Source organism: Capra hircus, chromosome 4 (assembly GCF_001704415.2).
Source record: "Capra hircus breed San Clemente chromosome 4, ASM170441v1, whole genome shotgun sequence".
NCBI lineage: Eukaryota > Metazoa > Chordata > Mammalia > Artiodactyla > Bovidae > Capra > Capra hircus.
In genome coordinates, this window is record NC_030811.1 from 50,949,312 (window position 1) to 50,969,852 (window position 20,541).

General features: G+C 35.5%; 1 protein-coding gene across 2 annotated transcripts in view; it reads right to left on the reverse strand.

Moving 5' to 3' along the window:
• Positions 1-20,541, reverse strand: part of SKAP2 (src kinase associated phosphoprotein 2) — a 171,764-nt gene that overhangs the window by 48,528 nt on the left and 102,695 nt on the right. The window contains exons 6-9 of one of the 2 annotated variants that reach the window (XM_013963339.2): positions 20,047-20,130; positions 8,174-8,298; positions 7,236-7,299; positions 6,745-6,879 (exon numbers count right to left, since the gene is read on the reverse strand). In XM_013963339.2, coding sequence (XP_013818793.2) covers positions 6,745-6,879; positions 7,236-7,299; positions 8,174-8,298; positions 20,047-20,130 — 408 coding nt within the window. Of the gene's footprint in view, positions 1-6,744; positions 6,880-7,235; positions 7,300-8,173; positions 8,299-10,305; positions 10,492-20,046; positions 20,131-20,541 lie in introns of those variants that run through there. The other variant, XM_018047084.1, reaches the window with a different exon arrangement.

The window sequence follows — 20,541 nt, forward strand, 5'->3', positions numbered from 1 at the left end:
AGTTCATAGCAAGGAGCAGAGCCAGGATTCAAATCAATGTGTGTCCTCCAAAGTCCTTGCTCAACCACAACAATTTACTTTTCACAGAACAGAGAAAGATATTCTGTGTGAATGGGGCAAGGAGTGGAGCCAGCAGATAAGAGATAGATGGAGAGGAAGAGGGGAAGTGAAGGATGCCTTAAGAGAAGGTGTCACGATAGTTTCGACACTGCTGGAAGGCAGGATTCATATATCAGAAAAGCAAAGACAATTAGCTCATGAGACTTGAATAATATATATACGTATATATACACAGGGTTTCCTTGGTGACTCAAATGGTAAACAACCTGCCTGCAATGCAGGAGACCCAGGTTCAATCCCTGAGTTGGACAGATCGCCTGGAGAAGGGAATGGCAACCCACTCCAGTATTCTTGCCTGGAGAAATTCATATAAATATGTATGTATATGATATAAATAAACATGGGGAATTAGGGTATAGTCATATGTCAAGGGGCTTGGGCTAGAATGGGAAGGTGTAGCTGCACCCATTTAAGGCCTGTGTAAGAATGCATAGGGATTTCAAGGACCTAGGTACAGTACCTGCCACAAAACAGGTGCTTAAGGATATTTATGGAAAGAAAGAAATAAAGCAAAAAGGAAAAAATGTAAACCCAAAAGGGAAGGCAGGAAAATAAAAGAATAAGAAAGGGAAGAAAGTAATGAGGAAGCAAGAAGAAAATGAAAGGAAAGCAATTAAAAGAAAAGGCAGAAGAAAATGAATAAAAAGAAGGGTCTCTTTTTTTAAAATGTAAGCATTGTATATTTATAAATGGGCTAAAAAATAAAAGACAAAAGATTTGTATCAAGCTGTTAACAATGTGTACTTAGGGCAGAAGGTGAATGATTTCTACTTATTAACTTTATGCCCATCAGAAATATTCAAGGTTTTTCCAGTGAGCATATACTGTCTGTAAGCAAAGATTTAAAAATTAAGGGAAATGTGCAGAGAATAATAAAGAACCACCTGACGCAGTGTGGTGTGACTCACCCTCAGGTGAGTGCATCTCCCTGACTCCCTCAGCATGGCTGCCTCAGTAACTCCCTGATGGCCTCCAGGAGCAGAGAACATTCTTCCTGCCGTCTCAAGCCCATTAATCTCCTCAAAGTCCAGGCCCCAAAAGGGAGAGAAATCCCATTATTGGACTTCCTCTCCTCTTAAAGCCACCTGTCAAATTCCAGGTGGCCTTGGAATTGCTTAGCCCTGCATTCTCCCAAGTGGCCTGACTCCGTTCAAAAAGATGCAATCCTTTGCCCACAGGTCTTTCACTTCAGCCTCAAATGATAATAACCCTATCAGAACAGGATAAGCCAAGTGTCTATACAAGAAAGATACATATTTACAATATCAAAAAAGACTCTCCTGTCACAGACCGCAGTTCATGATAATAGAGAAAAATGCTTCCTTTTTTTTTTTAATCTTTCATTTTTCTAAGACTGAGAATCTTGAAGACAATTCAGTCCCTTGATGAAAACTGTTAACAGACAAGTCCCGCTGATCCCTTATAACCTAGAACCATTCTATGTAATCCTAGTTTTACTTTTATAAGAAAACCTGGGTTTTGTCCATAAAAATAAACTCATGTGAAGCATGGGTGACGGGTTTTTACAACTCATGAGACATAGATAAAAAGGTGATAAACCAAAAGCCATCTATTATACCCTTGTAACAGAGTTTTTCAACCTCGGCAGTATTGACATTTTGGGTCAGATAATTCTTTGTTGTGGAGGATGGCTGTCCTGCGCTTTGTAGGATGTTAAGAAGCATCCCTGGCACCTACCCACTAGATGACTGTAACACACACACACACACACACACACACACCCTAGTTGTGGCAACCAAAAACGCCTCCAAGAATTCAATCATTAAATGCACCCATGGGGTCAAAGTCTCCCCTGGTTGAGAACCACAGATGAAGTGCCAAGTTGCAAAAATAGATTAATTTATTTCTCTACAATTAGAAATATATGTTTTGCATGCACACAGGTATTTGGGGTTTTAATATGTTTTAAAGCATCTCTTGTAATGAAAAGAATTTGTTTGCAATGCCAATGGCAAAGTAGAGAAAAGCAACATGACAGACAAAATTATATCCCAGCTTCATGCTATATTATGAAATAGGCAACATGAAGAATCCTAAAGTCACATTTATATTCAGCAAAGATAAAAATACAATTAGATGTGTGCAGTGGCCTTAATTTACGGATATTTTCCTTATAGTCTATAACTTCAGATAACCCTCTCAGCAGAGTTCAGAGCTTAAACAACTACAAAATTTGACTTTAGTTATCTATCATATCATGTAACAGGACATCATATCATCATACTTTGTAATTCAGTACCATAGTTTAAGGAAAAAGAATGCCAGCAGGCTGTCTGGACTAATGATATTAAAATGCTGAATATATGTGATTCTATGAAAGTCAACTGGCATCTTTCCATTGCATTCCAAAGGAATAAGAAAAAATTGTTTGGTGAAATCAGGAATGATGTTAATACCAGAGACTCTAAGGTCCTCTATAACCTTATTAACTTGGTAATATGAGCAATAATTACTCAGCAAGAAAAGGAAGCTAAAATGTATTTGGGGGGGATAGGTTGTAATTAATTGCCTCTCATTTCATTTGCTGGCGATTCCTTCAAATTTAAATACTCAAACACTTCTTTTTTATGTATATACATTAGCTTCATGGGGAAAAATTTATAGCTGTATTTCACTTTATATTCCATTTTAGATGCAGATAGTTGGACTGAATAAATTTAAAATGTAACTGAATCACTAAAGAATAAAAACACCCTTTTCTGGCTTGGATAGTTCAATCTATCATTACAATATTTAAAAAATGAATGAAGTTTTTTCTTAAATAGGTTAATGGGATTAGAAATTTATCTTCCTATTTTATGCTACCCTCTCTCCTCCAGTTCACTTGCCAGAAGAATTTCAAGTGCAATTCCCCTGAAATCTACAGATTTTATAGGCTAACAAGCAGTTATCATTCCTGTTACTAGCTGATTCTATTGAGTCTACATCTTTAAAAGTCTTTTTGGTGTTCTGTTTCTGTAGAATGTCTTGATGTTTACAGAAAAAAAAAAAAATCCGATGACATGGTTACTAGAAGAGAAGAGCAAGCTGGGTTGATTTCTGCAGGAGCTTCCCAAGTATTGTTTTCCCCTTTCGAGATTCAAATTAAAACAAAAGCATTCTCCTATATTTCTAATGAAAAAATGAACAATAACTTTTGGAATTTGTGCTAAGCCAAATGAACTCATTACTGTCTTATGAAACAGTTTAATACACTTTGATCAAATAATAACTTTGCAAATACAAAGATGCTATTGTAGTATCATCACATAGTTAACATGACTGGCCTATGCTAATAGGTACTAAGACATAAACGATGTCAAAGCATTAGGATATTTAAAGAAAAGCCAAATGTCTTTAATATTCCCCAGAAATGGCATTGTCTCAACTCTTGTCTACATATGTATAAATACCCTAAATGCAAAAAAAACTTACAAATTTATTGTTATTCTTTTGTGAAGTTACTTAAAATTTAATGAACAAGAAATTAAACAAAAGCTGCTGTAATAAAGTTAGACTATTCTAACTAAAAAACAATTACAATGAAACTATTTACATTCCCATAAAATTATAAACATTTTTCAAGGGATATTTTGCAATACAATTTTTAAACATGTTTGCTTATTATGATTCTTGAGACTTAAACACTGCAGGTTTATTTCATATTTTAAAAAGACACTTGAGCAAGAGTTTTACTTTCTCAAAGGACTCTATGCTTTAAAGTAACATGTTGAGTGCTTAGATTTTTCTCCAAACACATTTTATGCTTCATCTTTCAACTAAGAGGATTAGTTTTCAACTATATGTAATTGACAGAAAATCGTGTTGAAATGGTGAAAAGAAAGTGAAAGTCGCTCAGTTGTGTCCAACTCTTTGTGACCCCATGGGCTATACAGTCCATGGAATTCTCCAGGGCAGAATGCTGGAGTGGGTAGCCTTTCCCTTCTCCAGGGGATCTTCCCAAACCAGAGACTGAACCCAGGTCTCCTGCATTGCAGGCGGATTTTTTACCAGCTGAGCCACAAGGGAAGCCCAAGAAATCTGGAGTGGGTAGCCTATCCCTTCTCCACCAGATCTTCCTGACCCAGTAATGGAACCAGGGTCTCTTTCATTGCAGGTGGATTCTTTATCAACTGAGCTATCAGGGAAGCCCATTGAAATGGTAGTATTAATTAATTCTGGGAATTTACCAGTCAGATTTCAGATATATACAGCTGTTAGTACAGAGCTGGAAAAATACTAACAGTTTGTAAGTATGCTCACTGCTTTTCCACTGTTTTAACCTCCTCTCAAAATTATATTCATAATTTACAGAAGTGAAAGCAATTAGCTTAACTCTTCTCCTGAAAGAGACAGCATTTTTGAAAGAAAAAAAAGTTACCTCCCTAGTTTTAGATATTTAATCCAACGAAAACTCTAAAGAGCCAACTTTAGGATTTTTACTAAAAAAAAATTCCCTCTGTAATGGCTGGCTCAAGCTTGACAAACTTGAACTGTGTGGACACTGAAGCGGCTCTCAGTTACACTAGTGAAGAAAGAAGAACTAGACATTCCACAGCTGCCTAACCCAGCTTAACCCAGCTTCTTCCCAGGGGTACAGCTGCAGTCTCTATCAAACTCAATCACTTTGTACAGCCACTGGGATCCCAGGCAGGGGCATTGAATCCTAGAGCAGCTTAGATTTCTTCCAGTACCACAAGAAGTAAGACTACTTCAAAAGTAACCTGTTACTTCCAATGATTATGTGGCTCCAGGCCAAAAAAAAAAAAAAAAAAAGTGTGATGAAGACCATCTGCAGTGATGGAAAACAAAAGATGTCTCATATTTTTAAGATTTCAAGCTACTTACAGGTGATCTTCCTTGTTTTTTTTTTTTTTCTTGGTTTTTTAGCATGAAAATGCTATAAATATGTGTCCTTTATTCCCGACCAATTTTTTATTTGAAGTGTGGGGAGAGGATATCAACTTGAAGAAACCCAGAACTTAACTGACAGTCATTGTGGCATTTGTAATGAGACCCACTCACTGCAGAGTTTTAAAGAATGAAGTATATATGACAATAGTATCATGTTTAAAGGTACAACAGTCTTCCATTTTACATCAGTACACATTCTCACTCGCTCTTCTGAACCTTTTAAAGACTAATATGACAGTATTAGTGATATGGTATGACTAAAAAAGAGTAGTCAGAGAATAAATATTCTTTCCTACTTGAGGACAGCTGATGCCACGGCAGATGCCATTTCCTTGGAATAAATCAGAAAGGAAGGAGCTATAAACATGTAGTTCTATTAAAATAATAGAAATCTACAAATTACCACTGCTCACAAAATCATGCTTTTATACTAAGCATCCTCTTCTAAGGTAGTAAAAGACAATACACAGATGCGTATTTTGGTAATTTTTGTAGTGTCTTGGATTTATAATCCTATTACCATCATTAATTCTTACTTGGTCAGAAAACCATTATTGTAACTCCATATAAGCATTTGCAGAATTTACCCGGTATAATAATGAAAACAATAATGATCATGTTACAGTATATTATGGGCAAGCTATGACTCAAGCACTGTGCTGAGAGCTTTTAGGTACATAACCTAGTTTACCATCATTCCCCCTCATGAAATTATCCTTATTTTATAGATGAAGAAACTGACTTTTAAGGTCACTGAGTTAGTAAATGGTATAGGCAGAACTTAAACTTTTTGACTCTGAAGTCTATGTGCTAGTTATTGAAAATCACATTTGTATATTAATTTTGAACATTTTAGGTATTTTTAAAGTTTATCCTGTTGTTAAATTGTTTGAGTTAAAGAAAAATAGCTTCTCTATATGCTATGTCAGTTAAATATCACTTATATTGCTTATAATGTCTTTTTCTTCTCCAATGGCTGATTTTTTTAATAACCAGAAAAAGGCTCATTTCAACCTAGAGAATTAGTAATGCAATAATTCCCTAAGTGTTTTCATATTCTAAGTATCTAAAGTTCCATATGCCTATCTTTCTGTTTGAGGCTATCAGACCGGCAAGTCAAATTAAGACAATTAAACCTATATTACATAACAGATACTGAGGCATATAAACACTAAATCATGCCTGAAAATGTAGAATGATAAAATATCAAGTAAGAAAACTTCAGGCCTCAGAAGGCCTTTGTTTACAGTTCAACAATATTCCTCCAAGACAATGCAACACCCTACAGCAAGGAGGAATACATGAGGCAGAAGTTGTTGACATATGGGGTATGCATAGAACTTCTGGTTAATGGAAGTTCCAAGATGTATAAATAAAAAATGATGTGTGAGTTGCTGGAAAAAACTGTAAGGCAAGTCAATTTTTTAATTAAAAAATTATGTAGCATAAACAATGCTAATGAGCCAAAAGTCCCATGAGATTAGGACTGTATCTGCTTCATTTTAACATTCCATTCACTTTTCATAAATGTACATCCACTCACTTGAAACACTTCAAGCAGAACCTTTTGTAATATAGAGTTTTGAAGATTTTCTTTGTCCTCGTTTTTAATAATAGTTCACCATTTTCTTCTCAAGTTGTCAACTTGATGATATATGGCATTTTTTTTAAAGCCCTAAAATCCTTAAATGAATCACCATAAATAAATACCTGGAAGTTCTTCATAAATTTCATCATCAATTGGCAGACTCCTTGTTGGTGAACTGCTTGGGAGAGGATGATCGACATCATCGTACAGCTCTCCTCTTTCCTCATCATCCTCAGGAATAACATCAGACCCCATATCTACAAAACATGTTTCAGGAAGTAAAACTTTAAAGAATGCAAAAGTTATTTTCCAAACCTTATTACCTAAATTAATGCAGCCCTACAGAGTCACAATGTTGATATACGTTAGTTACATCCTTAACTTGAACATTTTAGAAATTGATTTATGTATAAACACGTGAATTTAAAAGTTACTAAATGGTACTTGCAGAAAAGATGCTTTTATTAATCTGAAGTCAATGGTATGTATTACCAGTCATATTCTGCCAGTCATTTCTCACAGAAGTCAATGAGCTTCTGTATATGAAACTCCAACTTATTCAATTATTCAATACTCAAAGACTGTGATACCTTGTTCAATGGGTTGCTCTTACCTTGTAACACAAAGTTCAGCTGCTGCACCCATTCTTCAGCATCTTTGGGAGAAGCTGCAGTGAACTAAGGAAAAACAAACAATAGCAATAAAAAAATCACCACCATAATGAAAAGTATGTTGCCTCCTTTTTGTTTCTATAAGACCATTAGTAATTCTTTTCATGTCTAGTACTACTTTTCTTGCAAGGATGCTTCTTATAATGTACAGTTAATTTTGACAAATTTACGTAATTGAAGCAGAGGATGATGGATTTGAAACTCTGATCAGCAGCTGGCAGCTGTGCAGGAAAAAAAGCTGCTTCTCTTCATCAATGTCAAAGACAGAACTGATGAACAAAATTTGCCCTTGACAATTAGAAGACACCCATGAATTTCTTTAGACTGCTGGGTACAGCTTTCTTAAAAATGTTCTTGTCAGATTCCAACACATTAACTGACAACTTAATTAACTGGCTTTCAACTACAATCTCAGATATTTAAAACTTATTAAACATACATTCCATATTGATGCTAGCTGATAGCTCTTGACTTGCAGAGCTGATATGTGTCTTTACCTTCATTTTCTCCCACAACTCTAAGCAATACAATATGCATTAACACTCTGATATTTTTCTTTTGACAATTTTACTCTTTCTGCCATGTAATTCTTTTAAAAAATCACTCAGTTCCATTAAAATAGGTATAAAATGCAACATGTGAAGTAATTGATGAATTACATATTCTCCTGTTCTCTTTCAAGAAGATATCACTTGAACTAATCTGAATTTTTTAAAAAAATTTATTTCCTCTTATATGAATCTTTAATGTTTAAAACCCTGTGTTTTATTATTATTATTAACCTGTCAGGAAGAGTTGTTTTAACAAAATGTTAAAGTCTTCAAAAATGAAAGCAGGAAGTCTTATCAACTTAATTTCAAGGCAACATAAAAACTCCAACCTGATAGATACGTTTATCAGGAGCAGAGATTTCAAAACAGCAATCTTTCTTTCCATCCTTCCTAAGAGTGTTATTCATCCTGATATTGTAGCCGTCTATTGCAAATTCACCTTTCTGCTGTTTGTCTGTTTAAGATGAAACAAAAGTTAGAATTTCATTTACTACAGTGAATATAAATGTCTAGTTGATTAATTTTTATATAGATTTTTTGATAAATTCTTGGAAAGAATATTTTTGGTCACACTGCTTTCATAGTATAATGCTTAAGTAACATTTCTAGCTATTGCTTTTAATTCTAGAGGTATTTGGAATGGTTGAGTTTAAAAAGGACTTCTTAGGGAATCAGAAGAAGATGTCTATAGATGGTGGTCTTATTCAGAAGGAAGCAAGCAAATATGACAATTTCATGTAGGGAAAATCCAAGATTGGAACTCAGAACTTGCTAGACAAGCCCACTACAAATCCATGGCTCTTTCAGGTTTAGTACACCAGTGGGAAAACTTGTCTAGTTGAAAACCTGCTGGGCTTTTATTTACTATTAACTCTTTTCATCACCACCCTCCAATTCCCCCCACCTCCAAAAGCTTCTAAAACACAACTTTTCTGTTTTAGAAAAACCCCCTAAATTGGAACAAATCAAATTCTAATTTTAAAAAGCAAAGCAAAACAAGACTACTAATTATAAAGAAGATGTGAGGGAAACAAATATTTGAATGGAGAGGAGTGATAAAGCAAGTACAGAAGCATTTCTTACCAAAACAAAAGTAGGTTTCATAACCAGTCAGTGAACAGTTAAACTAGTAAAACACATTTGAATCCCATATGGTGAAAAGTCAAAACAAAAGATGACTTCAGTTTTAGCCAGATATTACCATAAAGACAAATAAAGTAGGAATACAACAAAGGATTTAATGTTGAAACTGAAATTAGTCACCTTTCCCACTTTATCCAGTTATATGATTTTGAGAGAAAAGAGGCACTGCTATAGGATTACTTTCTAGGGTAGCGTACAATATTAAAATTCTGAATAAGAACAACTGAACTTTCACTGAGCTCAGGGGAAATAGAGAAATACTCTCGTATCATACAGTACAGGGCTCTCTCAGCTTACGGCACCAGTAAAATATTATCTCCTTTTCTTACGTATACTAATGTAATGCCTGAAGTAAGAAGCATTTTCAAAAGGTCACTGAGATCATATCTTGTTCAAAACATCAAAGGAAAAAAAGTAGTAACTCCTGACTTAAATCTGCACATTCTAATCATATTCATCACAATTTACATCTCTTTAAATAATTGAAAAGCAATTCAAATTCAAAAATTTGAAGTTTACTTTGTAGAAAAAGTCTACATTAAACTCTGTGAAGTGAAAACTATAAAAATCAGAGTAAGAATTTCCCAAAGCATGTTTTATTGGATATTAACAGGTTTCTATGACCCAATAAGTTTGGGAAATGCTGAATTAAACAAAGTTATACAGGTTTTATTAGTCCAGGCCTTCTTGCGGCCCTTAATATACTTATATACTGATCAAATTTCTATGAGAAAAATTTAGTATGCAGCATTTCCCAAAATTATTTATCAATGGAACCCTTTTTGCACAGAGTATTTTATGGAACCAATACTCCCAGAACATAATTTGCAAAATGCCTAACTAGAAAAATATTGGGGAAAGGGTATTAAAATAATAATTATTGGTTAAGTACTGTTGGTTCTGAAATTCTCAAAGAAAAATTAATCATTTATTCATTCATTCAACAAATGTATACTGAGCACTTAAAACAAGTAAGGGAGCATTACAAGCATGGTGAGACAAAAGCCAGCAACACTGTACCAGACCTTTCCCACCTTCCCACTGAAACACACACACCCAACACTTTCCCATACACCAGATACAAATATAAGTGCTCAAGGAATATTAGTCAATGATCCACCACAATGAAAAAGGATTTACCTTTCACTATAAAAAACAGAAGTTGTTGGAAGCAAAATATCAAAGACTTACAAGACAGTTCTGAGAGATTTCCTTAGACTTCCCAGGGAGCAGCGGGTGTGGGGAACATAGGATTTTCAAGGACCAGTTGGAGGAAAGAGGCTCCAGGACCGCACAAAGTCTCAGTCACTCTACTCACCTAGTCCAACTGATCGAAAGTCCAGGCTTCCTACCTCCAAGCTGGGGCTAAAATTCTTAGCAATATAACATGAGTGGGGATGGAAGAGCACATGGAGTAGGAGTTTATATCTGGAGATGCAAAATCAGCACTACAAAGACTGAGTTGGGAAGAGCTGTGATGAGCAGGATACCTTCTTGTGCTAGATTATTTTTAGACAACCCCCACCCAAAAATATGCTATGCACCATGTATCAGATGTTCTGTTAGAATCTAAGAGGAGGACATGAGCAGCCTCTAGTCAGATGAGCCAGAGAAAAGTCACTAACCCAATTGAGGGGTAAGCATACCGGATTATAGAGACTAGAATATCTATTATGTATATCCTTGGTCAAGGATAAGTTAAAGAGGAAAAACCAACAAATGAAGACAGGTGTTATAAAAATGTTATGTAATACAGAACCATAACACAGCACTGAAGATACAGAAAGCAAGCACACATGAGAAACAGTAATAAACTTTAGACAATTGGTTTGCATCTTTTATAAAGTTAAAAAAAATTCTGAATAAAATGAAATAATGTAATGTAAGATAAAAAGAGGAATGACTGAGACATAGAAATTGGAATGGAGCTGGTAAAATAAGGGGAAAATGCTGTATTAGAGAATAGAAAATGCAGCAGCCAAATTCATAATGTATTAAGGTGAAAAAATTTGAAAATTGTAAACACTGATGAAAAATAAGATCAGGTACATGTTTTAAAAACTTCCTCAGTAGGCAGGGGGGGGAGAGAAGAATAAGGGGAAAGATGAACAAAGGGAATATGATGAACATGGAAGACTGACAAAAATACAACATAAGAATAATGGGTGTTCCAGAAGAAGGGTAGCATATAAACCAGTGCCAATAATCAAAGATATAACAGAAGAAAATTACACTCCATCAAAGAAAGACTTAAGTCTATAGAACAAAAAGTGTTGCTTAAACAAGTAAAAATAATAAGAAACTAATACCTAGACCTAGTCAGCTGATTATTGAGTGTTTGAGGATAAATAACGACCCCATAGACAGCAGCCCACCAGGCTGCCCCGTCCCTGGGATTCTCCAGGCAAGAACACTGGAGTGGGTTGCCATTTCCTTCTCCAATGCATGAAAGTGAAAGTGAAGTTGCTCAGTCGTGTCTGACTCTTCACAACCCCATGGACTGCAGCCTACCAGGCTCCTCCGTCCATGGGATTTTCCAGGCAAGAGTACTGGAGTGGGTTCCCATTGCCTTTTCCAATCATATAAATATCCAAGTAGGGGGGCAGGAGCATGATAACAGAAAATGAAGAAAGATCTTAACTCTTTCTCAGCTTTTTCAAATCCTTAACAATAAAGTAGCCATATTTCTAATTAGTCAACATGAGTTAGGAAGTTCAAGACAAAAAATGGGCAGACATGGCTATGCTAAGACTCCACTCTTCTCCATTCACATTAGCATCTCTTCAAGACAGAGAAAAAAGAGAAAACCTTAGCATCATATGGCACCACAGTAATTTACATATAGGCTAGTTCCACAGTACTTTCTGGGACAGTTTCAAAGACACTTGTTGACTTAAAAATAGTTACATGCCAATCAAACAGGAAGCAAGGGCGTAGAAGTTCATTTATACATAACCGTAATAGACTAATCAGATATTTTACCTAAGCAAACCTCCCAACTAGCAGAAATTTTAGTTTAGCACTTCTAAGTGCCAAAACTTTATAAACTGTTGGATTTTGTAATGGAAATCATCTTGAAATATATGACAATTCTGTTAAACATAATTTAACATTTTCTTGATGATCTAGTAATACTAATTTGAGTATTAGTTTTTATAGTATGCTACAACATGTTCATGCCCTCAGGGTTTTTGAGGTGTCTGTCCTGCTATTAAATTTCTCTCAGCTTCTGTTTCATACTTTAACCTTGCCTGTACTATGCTGTTCGAATTTAATGTCTACAGAACTGAAGACTGCCAGGAGAAACTAGGTAACGAAATCTGTTAAATTGGCAACTTAATTTTACACAATTCTAAAACAGTAGGTTCAAGGTAAAAAAAGCAGTTGGCTCTGATCTCTTATAAAACAAAATGCATGACGTTAATGGTAGCTATTTCCTCCTACTTCTTCACTGACTTTTAGGTTTACAGCTGTGTTCTGGGGTGGGAGGTGGGGGTGTGGTTAAGGGCCAAAAATATGTATCATAAGAAATTTAATACAGCATATCCCCTATATATCTTGAAATAATTCTAAGACAGAGAAGGTGTATACTATATCCCCAGCACTGATGTGGGGGGGAACCTTAAAATAACCAACTTGTTCTCAGTCACACAACCAAAGCAGTAAAAGCCAGGACTGTAACATAAGTCTGACTCCAAAACCTTGCTTTTACAACCATTTCACACTGTCTCCTAGAAAGTGTTTCTCAAAATACATTTCAAGAATCATCTATTGTAAAATCATCTCGGATGCCTGTTAAAAATGTAGAAATGGCTACCACTCTGTATCTCCTGTACAGGATTCCCTGGGGGTATGTCCAGGAAAGCAAGTTTTTAGCAAATAACCCAGGTGATTTTTTATATACGTTAGTGTTTGCAAAACCACTGTTTGAGGAGATATAATTTATGAAGTCTCTTGATAAGTGTTACAGCTTGCATCTCCTCCTGCAACATGGGCCCAACTTTCTCAGCTTGCTTTGCCCATCTCTTAAACAGCCATGATGGTTATGCTCTAAATTCTGCTCTTTTCCTGCTTTACAGTACTCAATGGGCAACCTCACCCAATCCCAGGGATAAAATTCCTATCAATATGCTTGTGACTCATAATTCTCTATTTTCAGTCCAGCTTCAGAACTGAATATCCAAATCTTCACCTTCTCACTATCCATGTTTCATCTCTTGAATGTCTTATAGGCACAATGTATATACCATGCCCACAACAGAGATCATCTTATCCTCATTTATGCTTTACTTGTGATCTTTCCTGTTGTGTTCTCCTACTACTCCATAAGCAGTACCTCCATTAAGTGAAGCCTCCAAACTAGAAAATTGAGCATCGTTCTCAATTTCTCCCTTTTCTTCATCAAGTATTGCCATGTTATCTCCCTCTACTCCACTGTCGCTGCTGCTGCTGCTAAGTCGCTTCAGTCGTGTCCGACTCTGTGTGACCCCATAGACGGCAGCCCACCAGGCTCACCCGTCCCTGGGATTCTCCAGGCAAGACCACTGGAGTGGGTTGCCATTTCCTTCTCTAATGCATGAAAGTGAAAAGTGAACATGAAGTCGCTCAGTCATGTCTGACTCTTAGCAACCCCATGCCACCTCCCAAAAGCTAGCCAGTCCTATTTTTCTAGCAAATATGCTTGTTTTTTTCTTTTTTGCTGGCTCTGCAGAATATATGCTTAAAACACCATCCACTCTCCTACCATTTAAAATACAGTATAAATACAGCAACTAAATAATTCTAAATCATTTAGCACCCCTATGAGTTATGACCATTTGTCATTTGAGGATCTCTAGCATCTAAGTATCTTTCCTATTTTTAGTCCTGAGATCTTTAGGGAGGAGAGCCCACTTCCCACCACAGAAGCTGGAGGGAGGTTAGATTTTCCCTCTTTCAGATCAGTCAAGCAGATACGCCAGCCTGGGTCCTAAATCTGAACTGAATAATAAAAGAATCAGGGAGGAGCTCAGAATCCATTTCCATTAGCAGCGCCTTCATCGATTGGCAGCAGGGTACAACAGCAACATCACAAGTCCTGGCTTGGCTGGGCCAGCAGTGTGTCCCAGTCAGATTGTCCCTAGAGGTACGGCTTCGGCTAAAGTTCCAGCCACCTCACCTCATTTAGTCCCTGCCTGCTTTTCTGAGCCCAGCTGTTTAGCCTTCTCATCAACTCTGTCTGAGAGCTGATATTCTCCCAATAACTTCTTTTTGTGTGTAAACAGAGTTGGTTTCTGTTGTTCATACCAAGAATGCTAATTTGGTACAAATGGTTAGCAAACAGAAAGATATGACATGTGTTCAGAAATTTTTGATAATATCTGCTTGTTACATTTAACAAGGCCTTTCCCTCTTAGTGATTAACTCATGCTCGTTTCATAAGTATTAATGCTCCCTAGTAAGAAAGAGGGAACTACACCCCTTAATACTGTGGAATTACGCCCACTAAACTTTATCCAACTGATCAGTAAGTTGTTCTATGCCTTCAGTTAAAGACACACAAACATTTTCTCTGTTTACGTAGCTCACATAAGTGAGTTATACCATGAGGAAATATCAAATAATACAATTTAAAGTGAAAAATACTATATGACATATATATTTATTACTTAAGGGCCCCAGATGGCTCTGAAAAATAAACACAGGTAATATGTATAGGTCCAAAGGGAAGCACTTTAGTTAGAATTATACGTTTGACTCATATGGCCCGGTGGAGGGAAATTTTAGATATTTCTAAAGCCCTTTATTTTTCTGTAAAATAAAAGTACATTACAAGCATAAAAATCAAGCGGTTTCTGTATGCAGCCATACACCTTCAACCATAGCAATAAACCTGATTAAAAAAACAGTGCAATATGAGGTAGCTATTAATTGAGAGTAAATAAATTACAGGCATTCTTGTAGACTGGAATTTAAATGTTTCTACTTTTGGAGGGCTATTCCTACTTTCCCTCTACGGCTTCCCTGGTGGCTCAGGGGTAAAGAATTTGCCTGCCAAGGAGGACATGCAGGTTCCATCCCTGGGTCAGAAATATCCCCTGGTGAAGGAAACGGGAACCCACTACAGTATCCTTGCCTGGGAAAACCCCATGGACAGAGGAGCCTGGTGGCCTCCATGGGGTTGCAGAGAGTCGGATACAACACTTTCCCACTACAACTGAAATTCAGATAATAATTATAGTCTATTAGACTATAATAGATATATACATATATACTATATATAGTATATATATACATATATGTACACCTATATACATATAGGTATTGTTAAGATAAATATTATATAGGGAATGTCTTAATATCCTATACATGTTCTCCTCTTAGAGCCTTCTATGATAGAGGATTAATGACACTGCTGCTACACAGGCAACATGAAAATGGCTAAGAACATCTGAGATAACTATGTCTCCTTCATGCACTTACAGTGGTAAACAACTCTGAATTTTCAGCCACTCTCAGCTTCAAAGCACATCTTGCCTCCAGTCTCACCTTCTTCTGACAGCTGTCAACATGATCTTTCTAACATCCAATCAAAGTTTGTCATACCATCTACTCACCTGCAAGGCTTAGAAACATTAACTGTCCCTTATATAAAAAAGGCCAAACTTCTGACTAGGGAGTTCACCAGCTTGGTCCCACCGCTTCCCAGCTCATCAGCCCTCGTGTACATACTCACGTATGTCTTCAGTCCATGTACAGATGGATGTGCTCAACTGCTCAGTTGTGTCCAACTCTTTGTGACCCCATGGTCCTGTGTCCATGATCTTATCACGGCAAGAATACTGCCGTGGTTGCCATTTCCTCCTCCAGATATACAGATGTATAGATATATTTTAAATCAAACCTGTCCTGTTTTACTGCAAACTGACCCATCATCATCAAACCTTTAATAAGACTTAATTTGTACATGAATATTTCCTCATGTTGAAGAAGTCCTACTAAATATCAGATGTACATTGTAACTTCTCTGTATTGCTACAGGGTAATAAAGGTCTTTTATTTAACATTTATTTTGATAGATTTTAAGTTAGTATTGTATATCAAAATTATTTCACTTCTATCAGGTCAAATTATTTCTATTTCTTAAGGAACAACAAAGATATCATCTTTCCTTTTACAAACAACATTATAATATGAATTTTTTAAATGCCAGATTTGATTTACACATTTTATATATACTCATGATATAATTATAAAATGCTAATGCCCTGACCCAACAATTTGCCTCTATCAAATGAATCAGGAAGAAAGGTAAGCTTTTACAGCTGTTACTAAAGTTGTTGTTATAAAACAACAGAACTTCAAGTATACAAATAATATTATCATTCTAGCAATATTTTGTAGGTAATAAAAGAGAACTACGATGCCATTTCAACATCAAAACACTTTATAACTGTCATTCTCACTGACTGAACAGCTATGTCCTATTTTTCCTATCAGTGGTTACATTGTAAGGGAAGTAAGAGAGCAGAGAGGTCAACTTCAATGGAAAATTTTATTTCCCTGCTGAGATAAAAACTTTATTTTAAATTATCTGTTAAAAGTAATTAACCTCCAATTAAAATAAATAAGTTTATATTTAAAAAAGCACTAACAAAAATGCCAAATATCAAAAAGAATAAAACAAAATAAAAGCCCTATTTTCTACTGACTTTCATTTTACATTGAAAAGATACTATAATGAAAAAGTTAAAACCACTGATACGCTAAATAATTTTTGATGTACATTTAGAATGACTCTTGTTTGAACCAAGGCTATCTGAAGCTGCCACATACTATATAGTGCTAGGGTTTTCTTTAACTGGGGAATAGGGGTAGAGACAGCAAAGCCTCTTAGGTGGAAAGAAAAGAGATACTTTGTACAAACTAACTACTACCCCCTTAAAAGTGGGAGGAGATTGGTTCATAATACTGATCCATGATCTCATAGAGGTTAAACAGAAAAATATGAGTTTGGAACAGGTTCCTAAATGAGCCATCACTTACAGGCATGTTGGAAGGGCTGGTAACCACCAAGTTAAGGAAAAGAGCATGGCTTTGGAGCGATAGGGACCTGCACTAACTAAATCCTCAATGTGCCTCTCAGCAGCCTGTGATAACCTCTCTTGCCTCGACTAGTTCAGTGCCACCCACTAAAACCAATTCTGGTCATAGAGCCCTATGCTTAAAAGGCATATTCAAGATAAAACACTTAGCAGGGCCCTTATTCTCATAAGGCTCTTGTCAATCTGACCCTAGCCCACTTTTTCAGTCTTTTGTACTCCCTCCTTTCACTCTCTGTGACAGTCCTGATAAACGAGTTGAGTCATGACAATCAAATGAAGAGGAAAGAGATGAAAACAAGGATGTGATTTCACAAAGTGAGAAAGTATGTTATACAAAAGTATGTTTTATATATATGCATAATCTTAAACCTCATAAAGGCTGCAAATGATCATGAATGATAAACACAGATAATATTTATGGGTACAAAGGTAATAGTATTATTCACCCTAGAGGCTGGAACTAGTCTTTCTAAGCCATGATTATCTTGATAGGCCCAAATGTTTTTTGGAACACACTGAGTTAGAAAATGTGAACCACATAACTGTCAAAGAGTAACAAAGTACAGTTTAACCCAGTAAGTGGTATCAACTTTTCTGCACCTCTGTAATCCATTTATCTAAATCCTACTTAGCTGGAGGATCATAGTTCTCATATATCCAAATAGCTCTTTCCAAAGTTTAGATTAATGGTTCAAACAGTAAACACTGATGTACAAATTAGCTATCTGGTGTCACATATAAAAACAAAAATTTCATGTGACATATACATCTTCTTGGGAAGAAAACAACACTAAGGAAATTAAGATCATGTCAAACAAGTAATTAAAAACTGTCTAAAGATAGATACCCACCTCCCAAGTCCCTAAAAGCCAGAAGTGGCCAAGAATTCCAATGAATTGCTAAAAACAGATCCGAAATCTCAGTGGAAACAGGAGGCATCATAGTGACAGACAGGGAAGAGCTTAAGGAAATATAAACCAAATCTTCACAGATCCACATAAAAAGGGAATGAGAGAATAGTAGTTTTTAAAAAATTGTGGTAGTGGCTAGATGGATCACAAAGTACTTAAAATACAAATTTAAAAGAATGTTATTACCTCAGGCCTCAAAAAACAAGAATAGAAACGGGAATTTAACTAACCTGGGTTTGATCCCTGGGTTGGGAAGATCCCCTGGAGAAGGGAAAGGCTACCCACTCCAGTATTCTGGCCTAGAGAATTCTATGGACTGTATAGTCCATGGGGTCGCAAAGAGTCAGACATGATTGATTTTCACTACCACTTTCCCCTCAAATAACTAGAATTTATTTAGAGCATTAGCTTTTGAAATAAATATAAACGTGTCTTAGGGATTACATTTGGGGATAAATTATATTAGATTTGGGGAAGGCTCTTGCTAATTTTTGACCTAACATTTAGTATATACCAGTTAGGACTATGAGTGATGGAAGCAGATATTACTATTCATTGATTTTTATAGAAATTAGAAATGAGAAGCTTAACTAACCAAAGTCACAAGGATTTGAAACCTCCCTCTCCTGGTCTTATGAAATAGAAAAAATTTCTTTACAGAAAAGTAAAATCTTGATCTCAGTTCACATTACTGTACAAATTTATATTTCTATAACAGTAACACCTTTATTATCTATGATAATCATAATTTAACATGGACTCTAAATTTTCTGATAAAATCATCTACTTAATTAAGTCTTAGCAGAAGAAAGAAGACTGTTGATAGTTGTTTATAGTTTACATTTCATGGATACCATTATTACAACTGAACATGTAAATTAGTAACAGAATGCAAACTAGCCGCTAAATTAATTTCTAACTTGATAATCCCACTAACCGAAAGGTAGGACCAGTTTTTAGCATCATACATTTATTTCAAATTTATCTGAAATATAATAATCATATCTGCCAATTTGATAATTAGGAAAAACCCTAAAATTTGAAAATAATATCAAATGAAATATAAACTTTCAAAAGACACTGATAAGTAATTTCATGAGAAAGTTTATATTCAGTGATATTGGACTTTTATGCCTTTTTATCTCAAGTGTTCTTTCTGGAAATGAATGCTATATAACCCTTACTTTATAATATTCAACTTCTGACTTGTTTTTCCTAGATAAGAGCAAACTAAGAAAGCTTATATTCTTTAAATTTTAGTATTTAATGGCTTTACTTGTTCAAATAATGAACTTAAAATTATGTTAACTATGACTAAGTTATTAATTAGCAAATGAAGTTACAGAATGTTATTTTATTGTTTCTAAATGAGTGCAGTGATAATAGTGGTTAAGAGCATGGACTCTAAACATGTTTTAGGTTCAAATTTCAAAACTGCCATTACCATCTCTGGGACCTTGAACAAGTTACTTAATCTCTCTGTCCTCGGTTTTCCAAAAATTAAAATAAGTGGGACTAATAATGGTAGCTACCTCACAAAGTTGTAGTTAAATGAGTTAATATAACTTAAGTGGTTAGACAGCTAAGGTGCTTAGAATAGTAACACACCAACGTTTGCTGTCACTTTAATCTGTAAAAGAAGTTGATAAAAGAGTTGTGCACATTTCATTGTTATCTAAATTTTTCTTTAAAATATTTGAAGGACAAAACATATTTTCTTCCCTTCAAAACTTGCACAACCCTAATGGTCTTAACTTTTCAGATATTCTACAATTAGAGCCTGGAGGTAAACAATTCCTAAGGTAAAAGGCCACACAGATGAAAGTTTTCTCTTTCCTAATTTGATAAAACACAGTTGTGTTGACTTTTAAGGCACTATGAAATTTAGAGCATTTGTCAAATAATAGAATTATTAATTACTCTTAGGCTGTAATATTACAATTCTCAGCTATTTTTTTCTCTATTTGTCTTCAGCTTGTTCTGTACCAAAAAAGGGAGGTGGCATAAAATGCCCCCCAAAACCCTCATGCAATAGAAGTTTATACAACTAAACACCAATACTACCTTTATCACTTCCATAATAATAGAACACTGTTTTACTGAGAGCACACCACCGTTTCTGCCATTCAAATCCCAGAAAACTGTGATCTACAATAAAGGGAGAAAAGAAACAGTTTAGATAATATATATTACCTTTATAAATATAGTGTGATTTCCCTACTGTAAAAGGAAAAGTTAGTTATTATGATTTCTAAGGTTCCTTTTAGCTGTAAAATTCTATGACTAATTAGTTTGTGTCTTCTTTTCCAAGACACGAACAAAGCTAAAAGGAATACACTGAAGCAGAGATGGGGCTGCTATATTTGTGGGATCAACTACATGGCTAACAAACTTTCCTGACAGGAATAGTCAAAAAGGCATTTGACTATAAGGTCTTAAGATAATTGATTCATCTGGGTCACATTTTCTCATCTGTCATAAAAAGGAGGGAGGAGGAGTCGACCTAGATTATTTCTGTTATCTCTTTCGGCTTTAAAATTCAGCTAGGAAAGCTAAGAA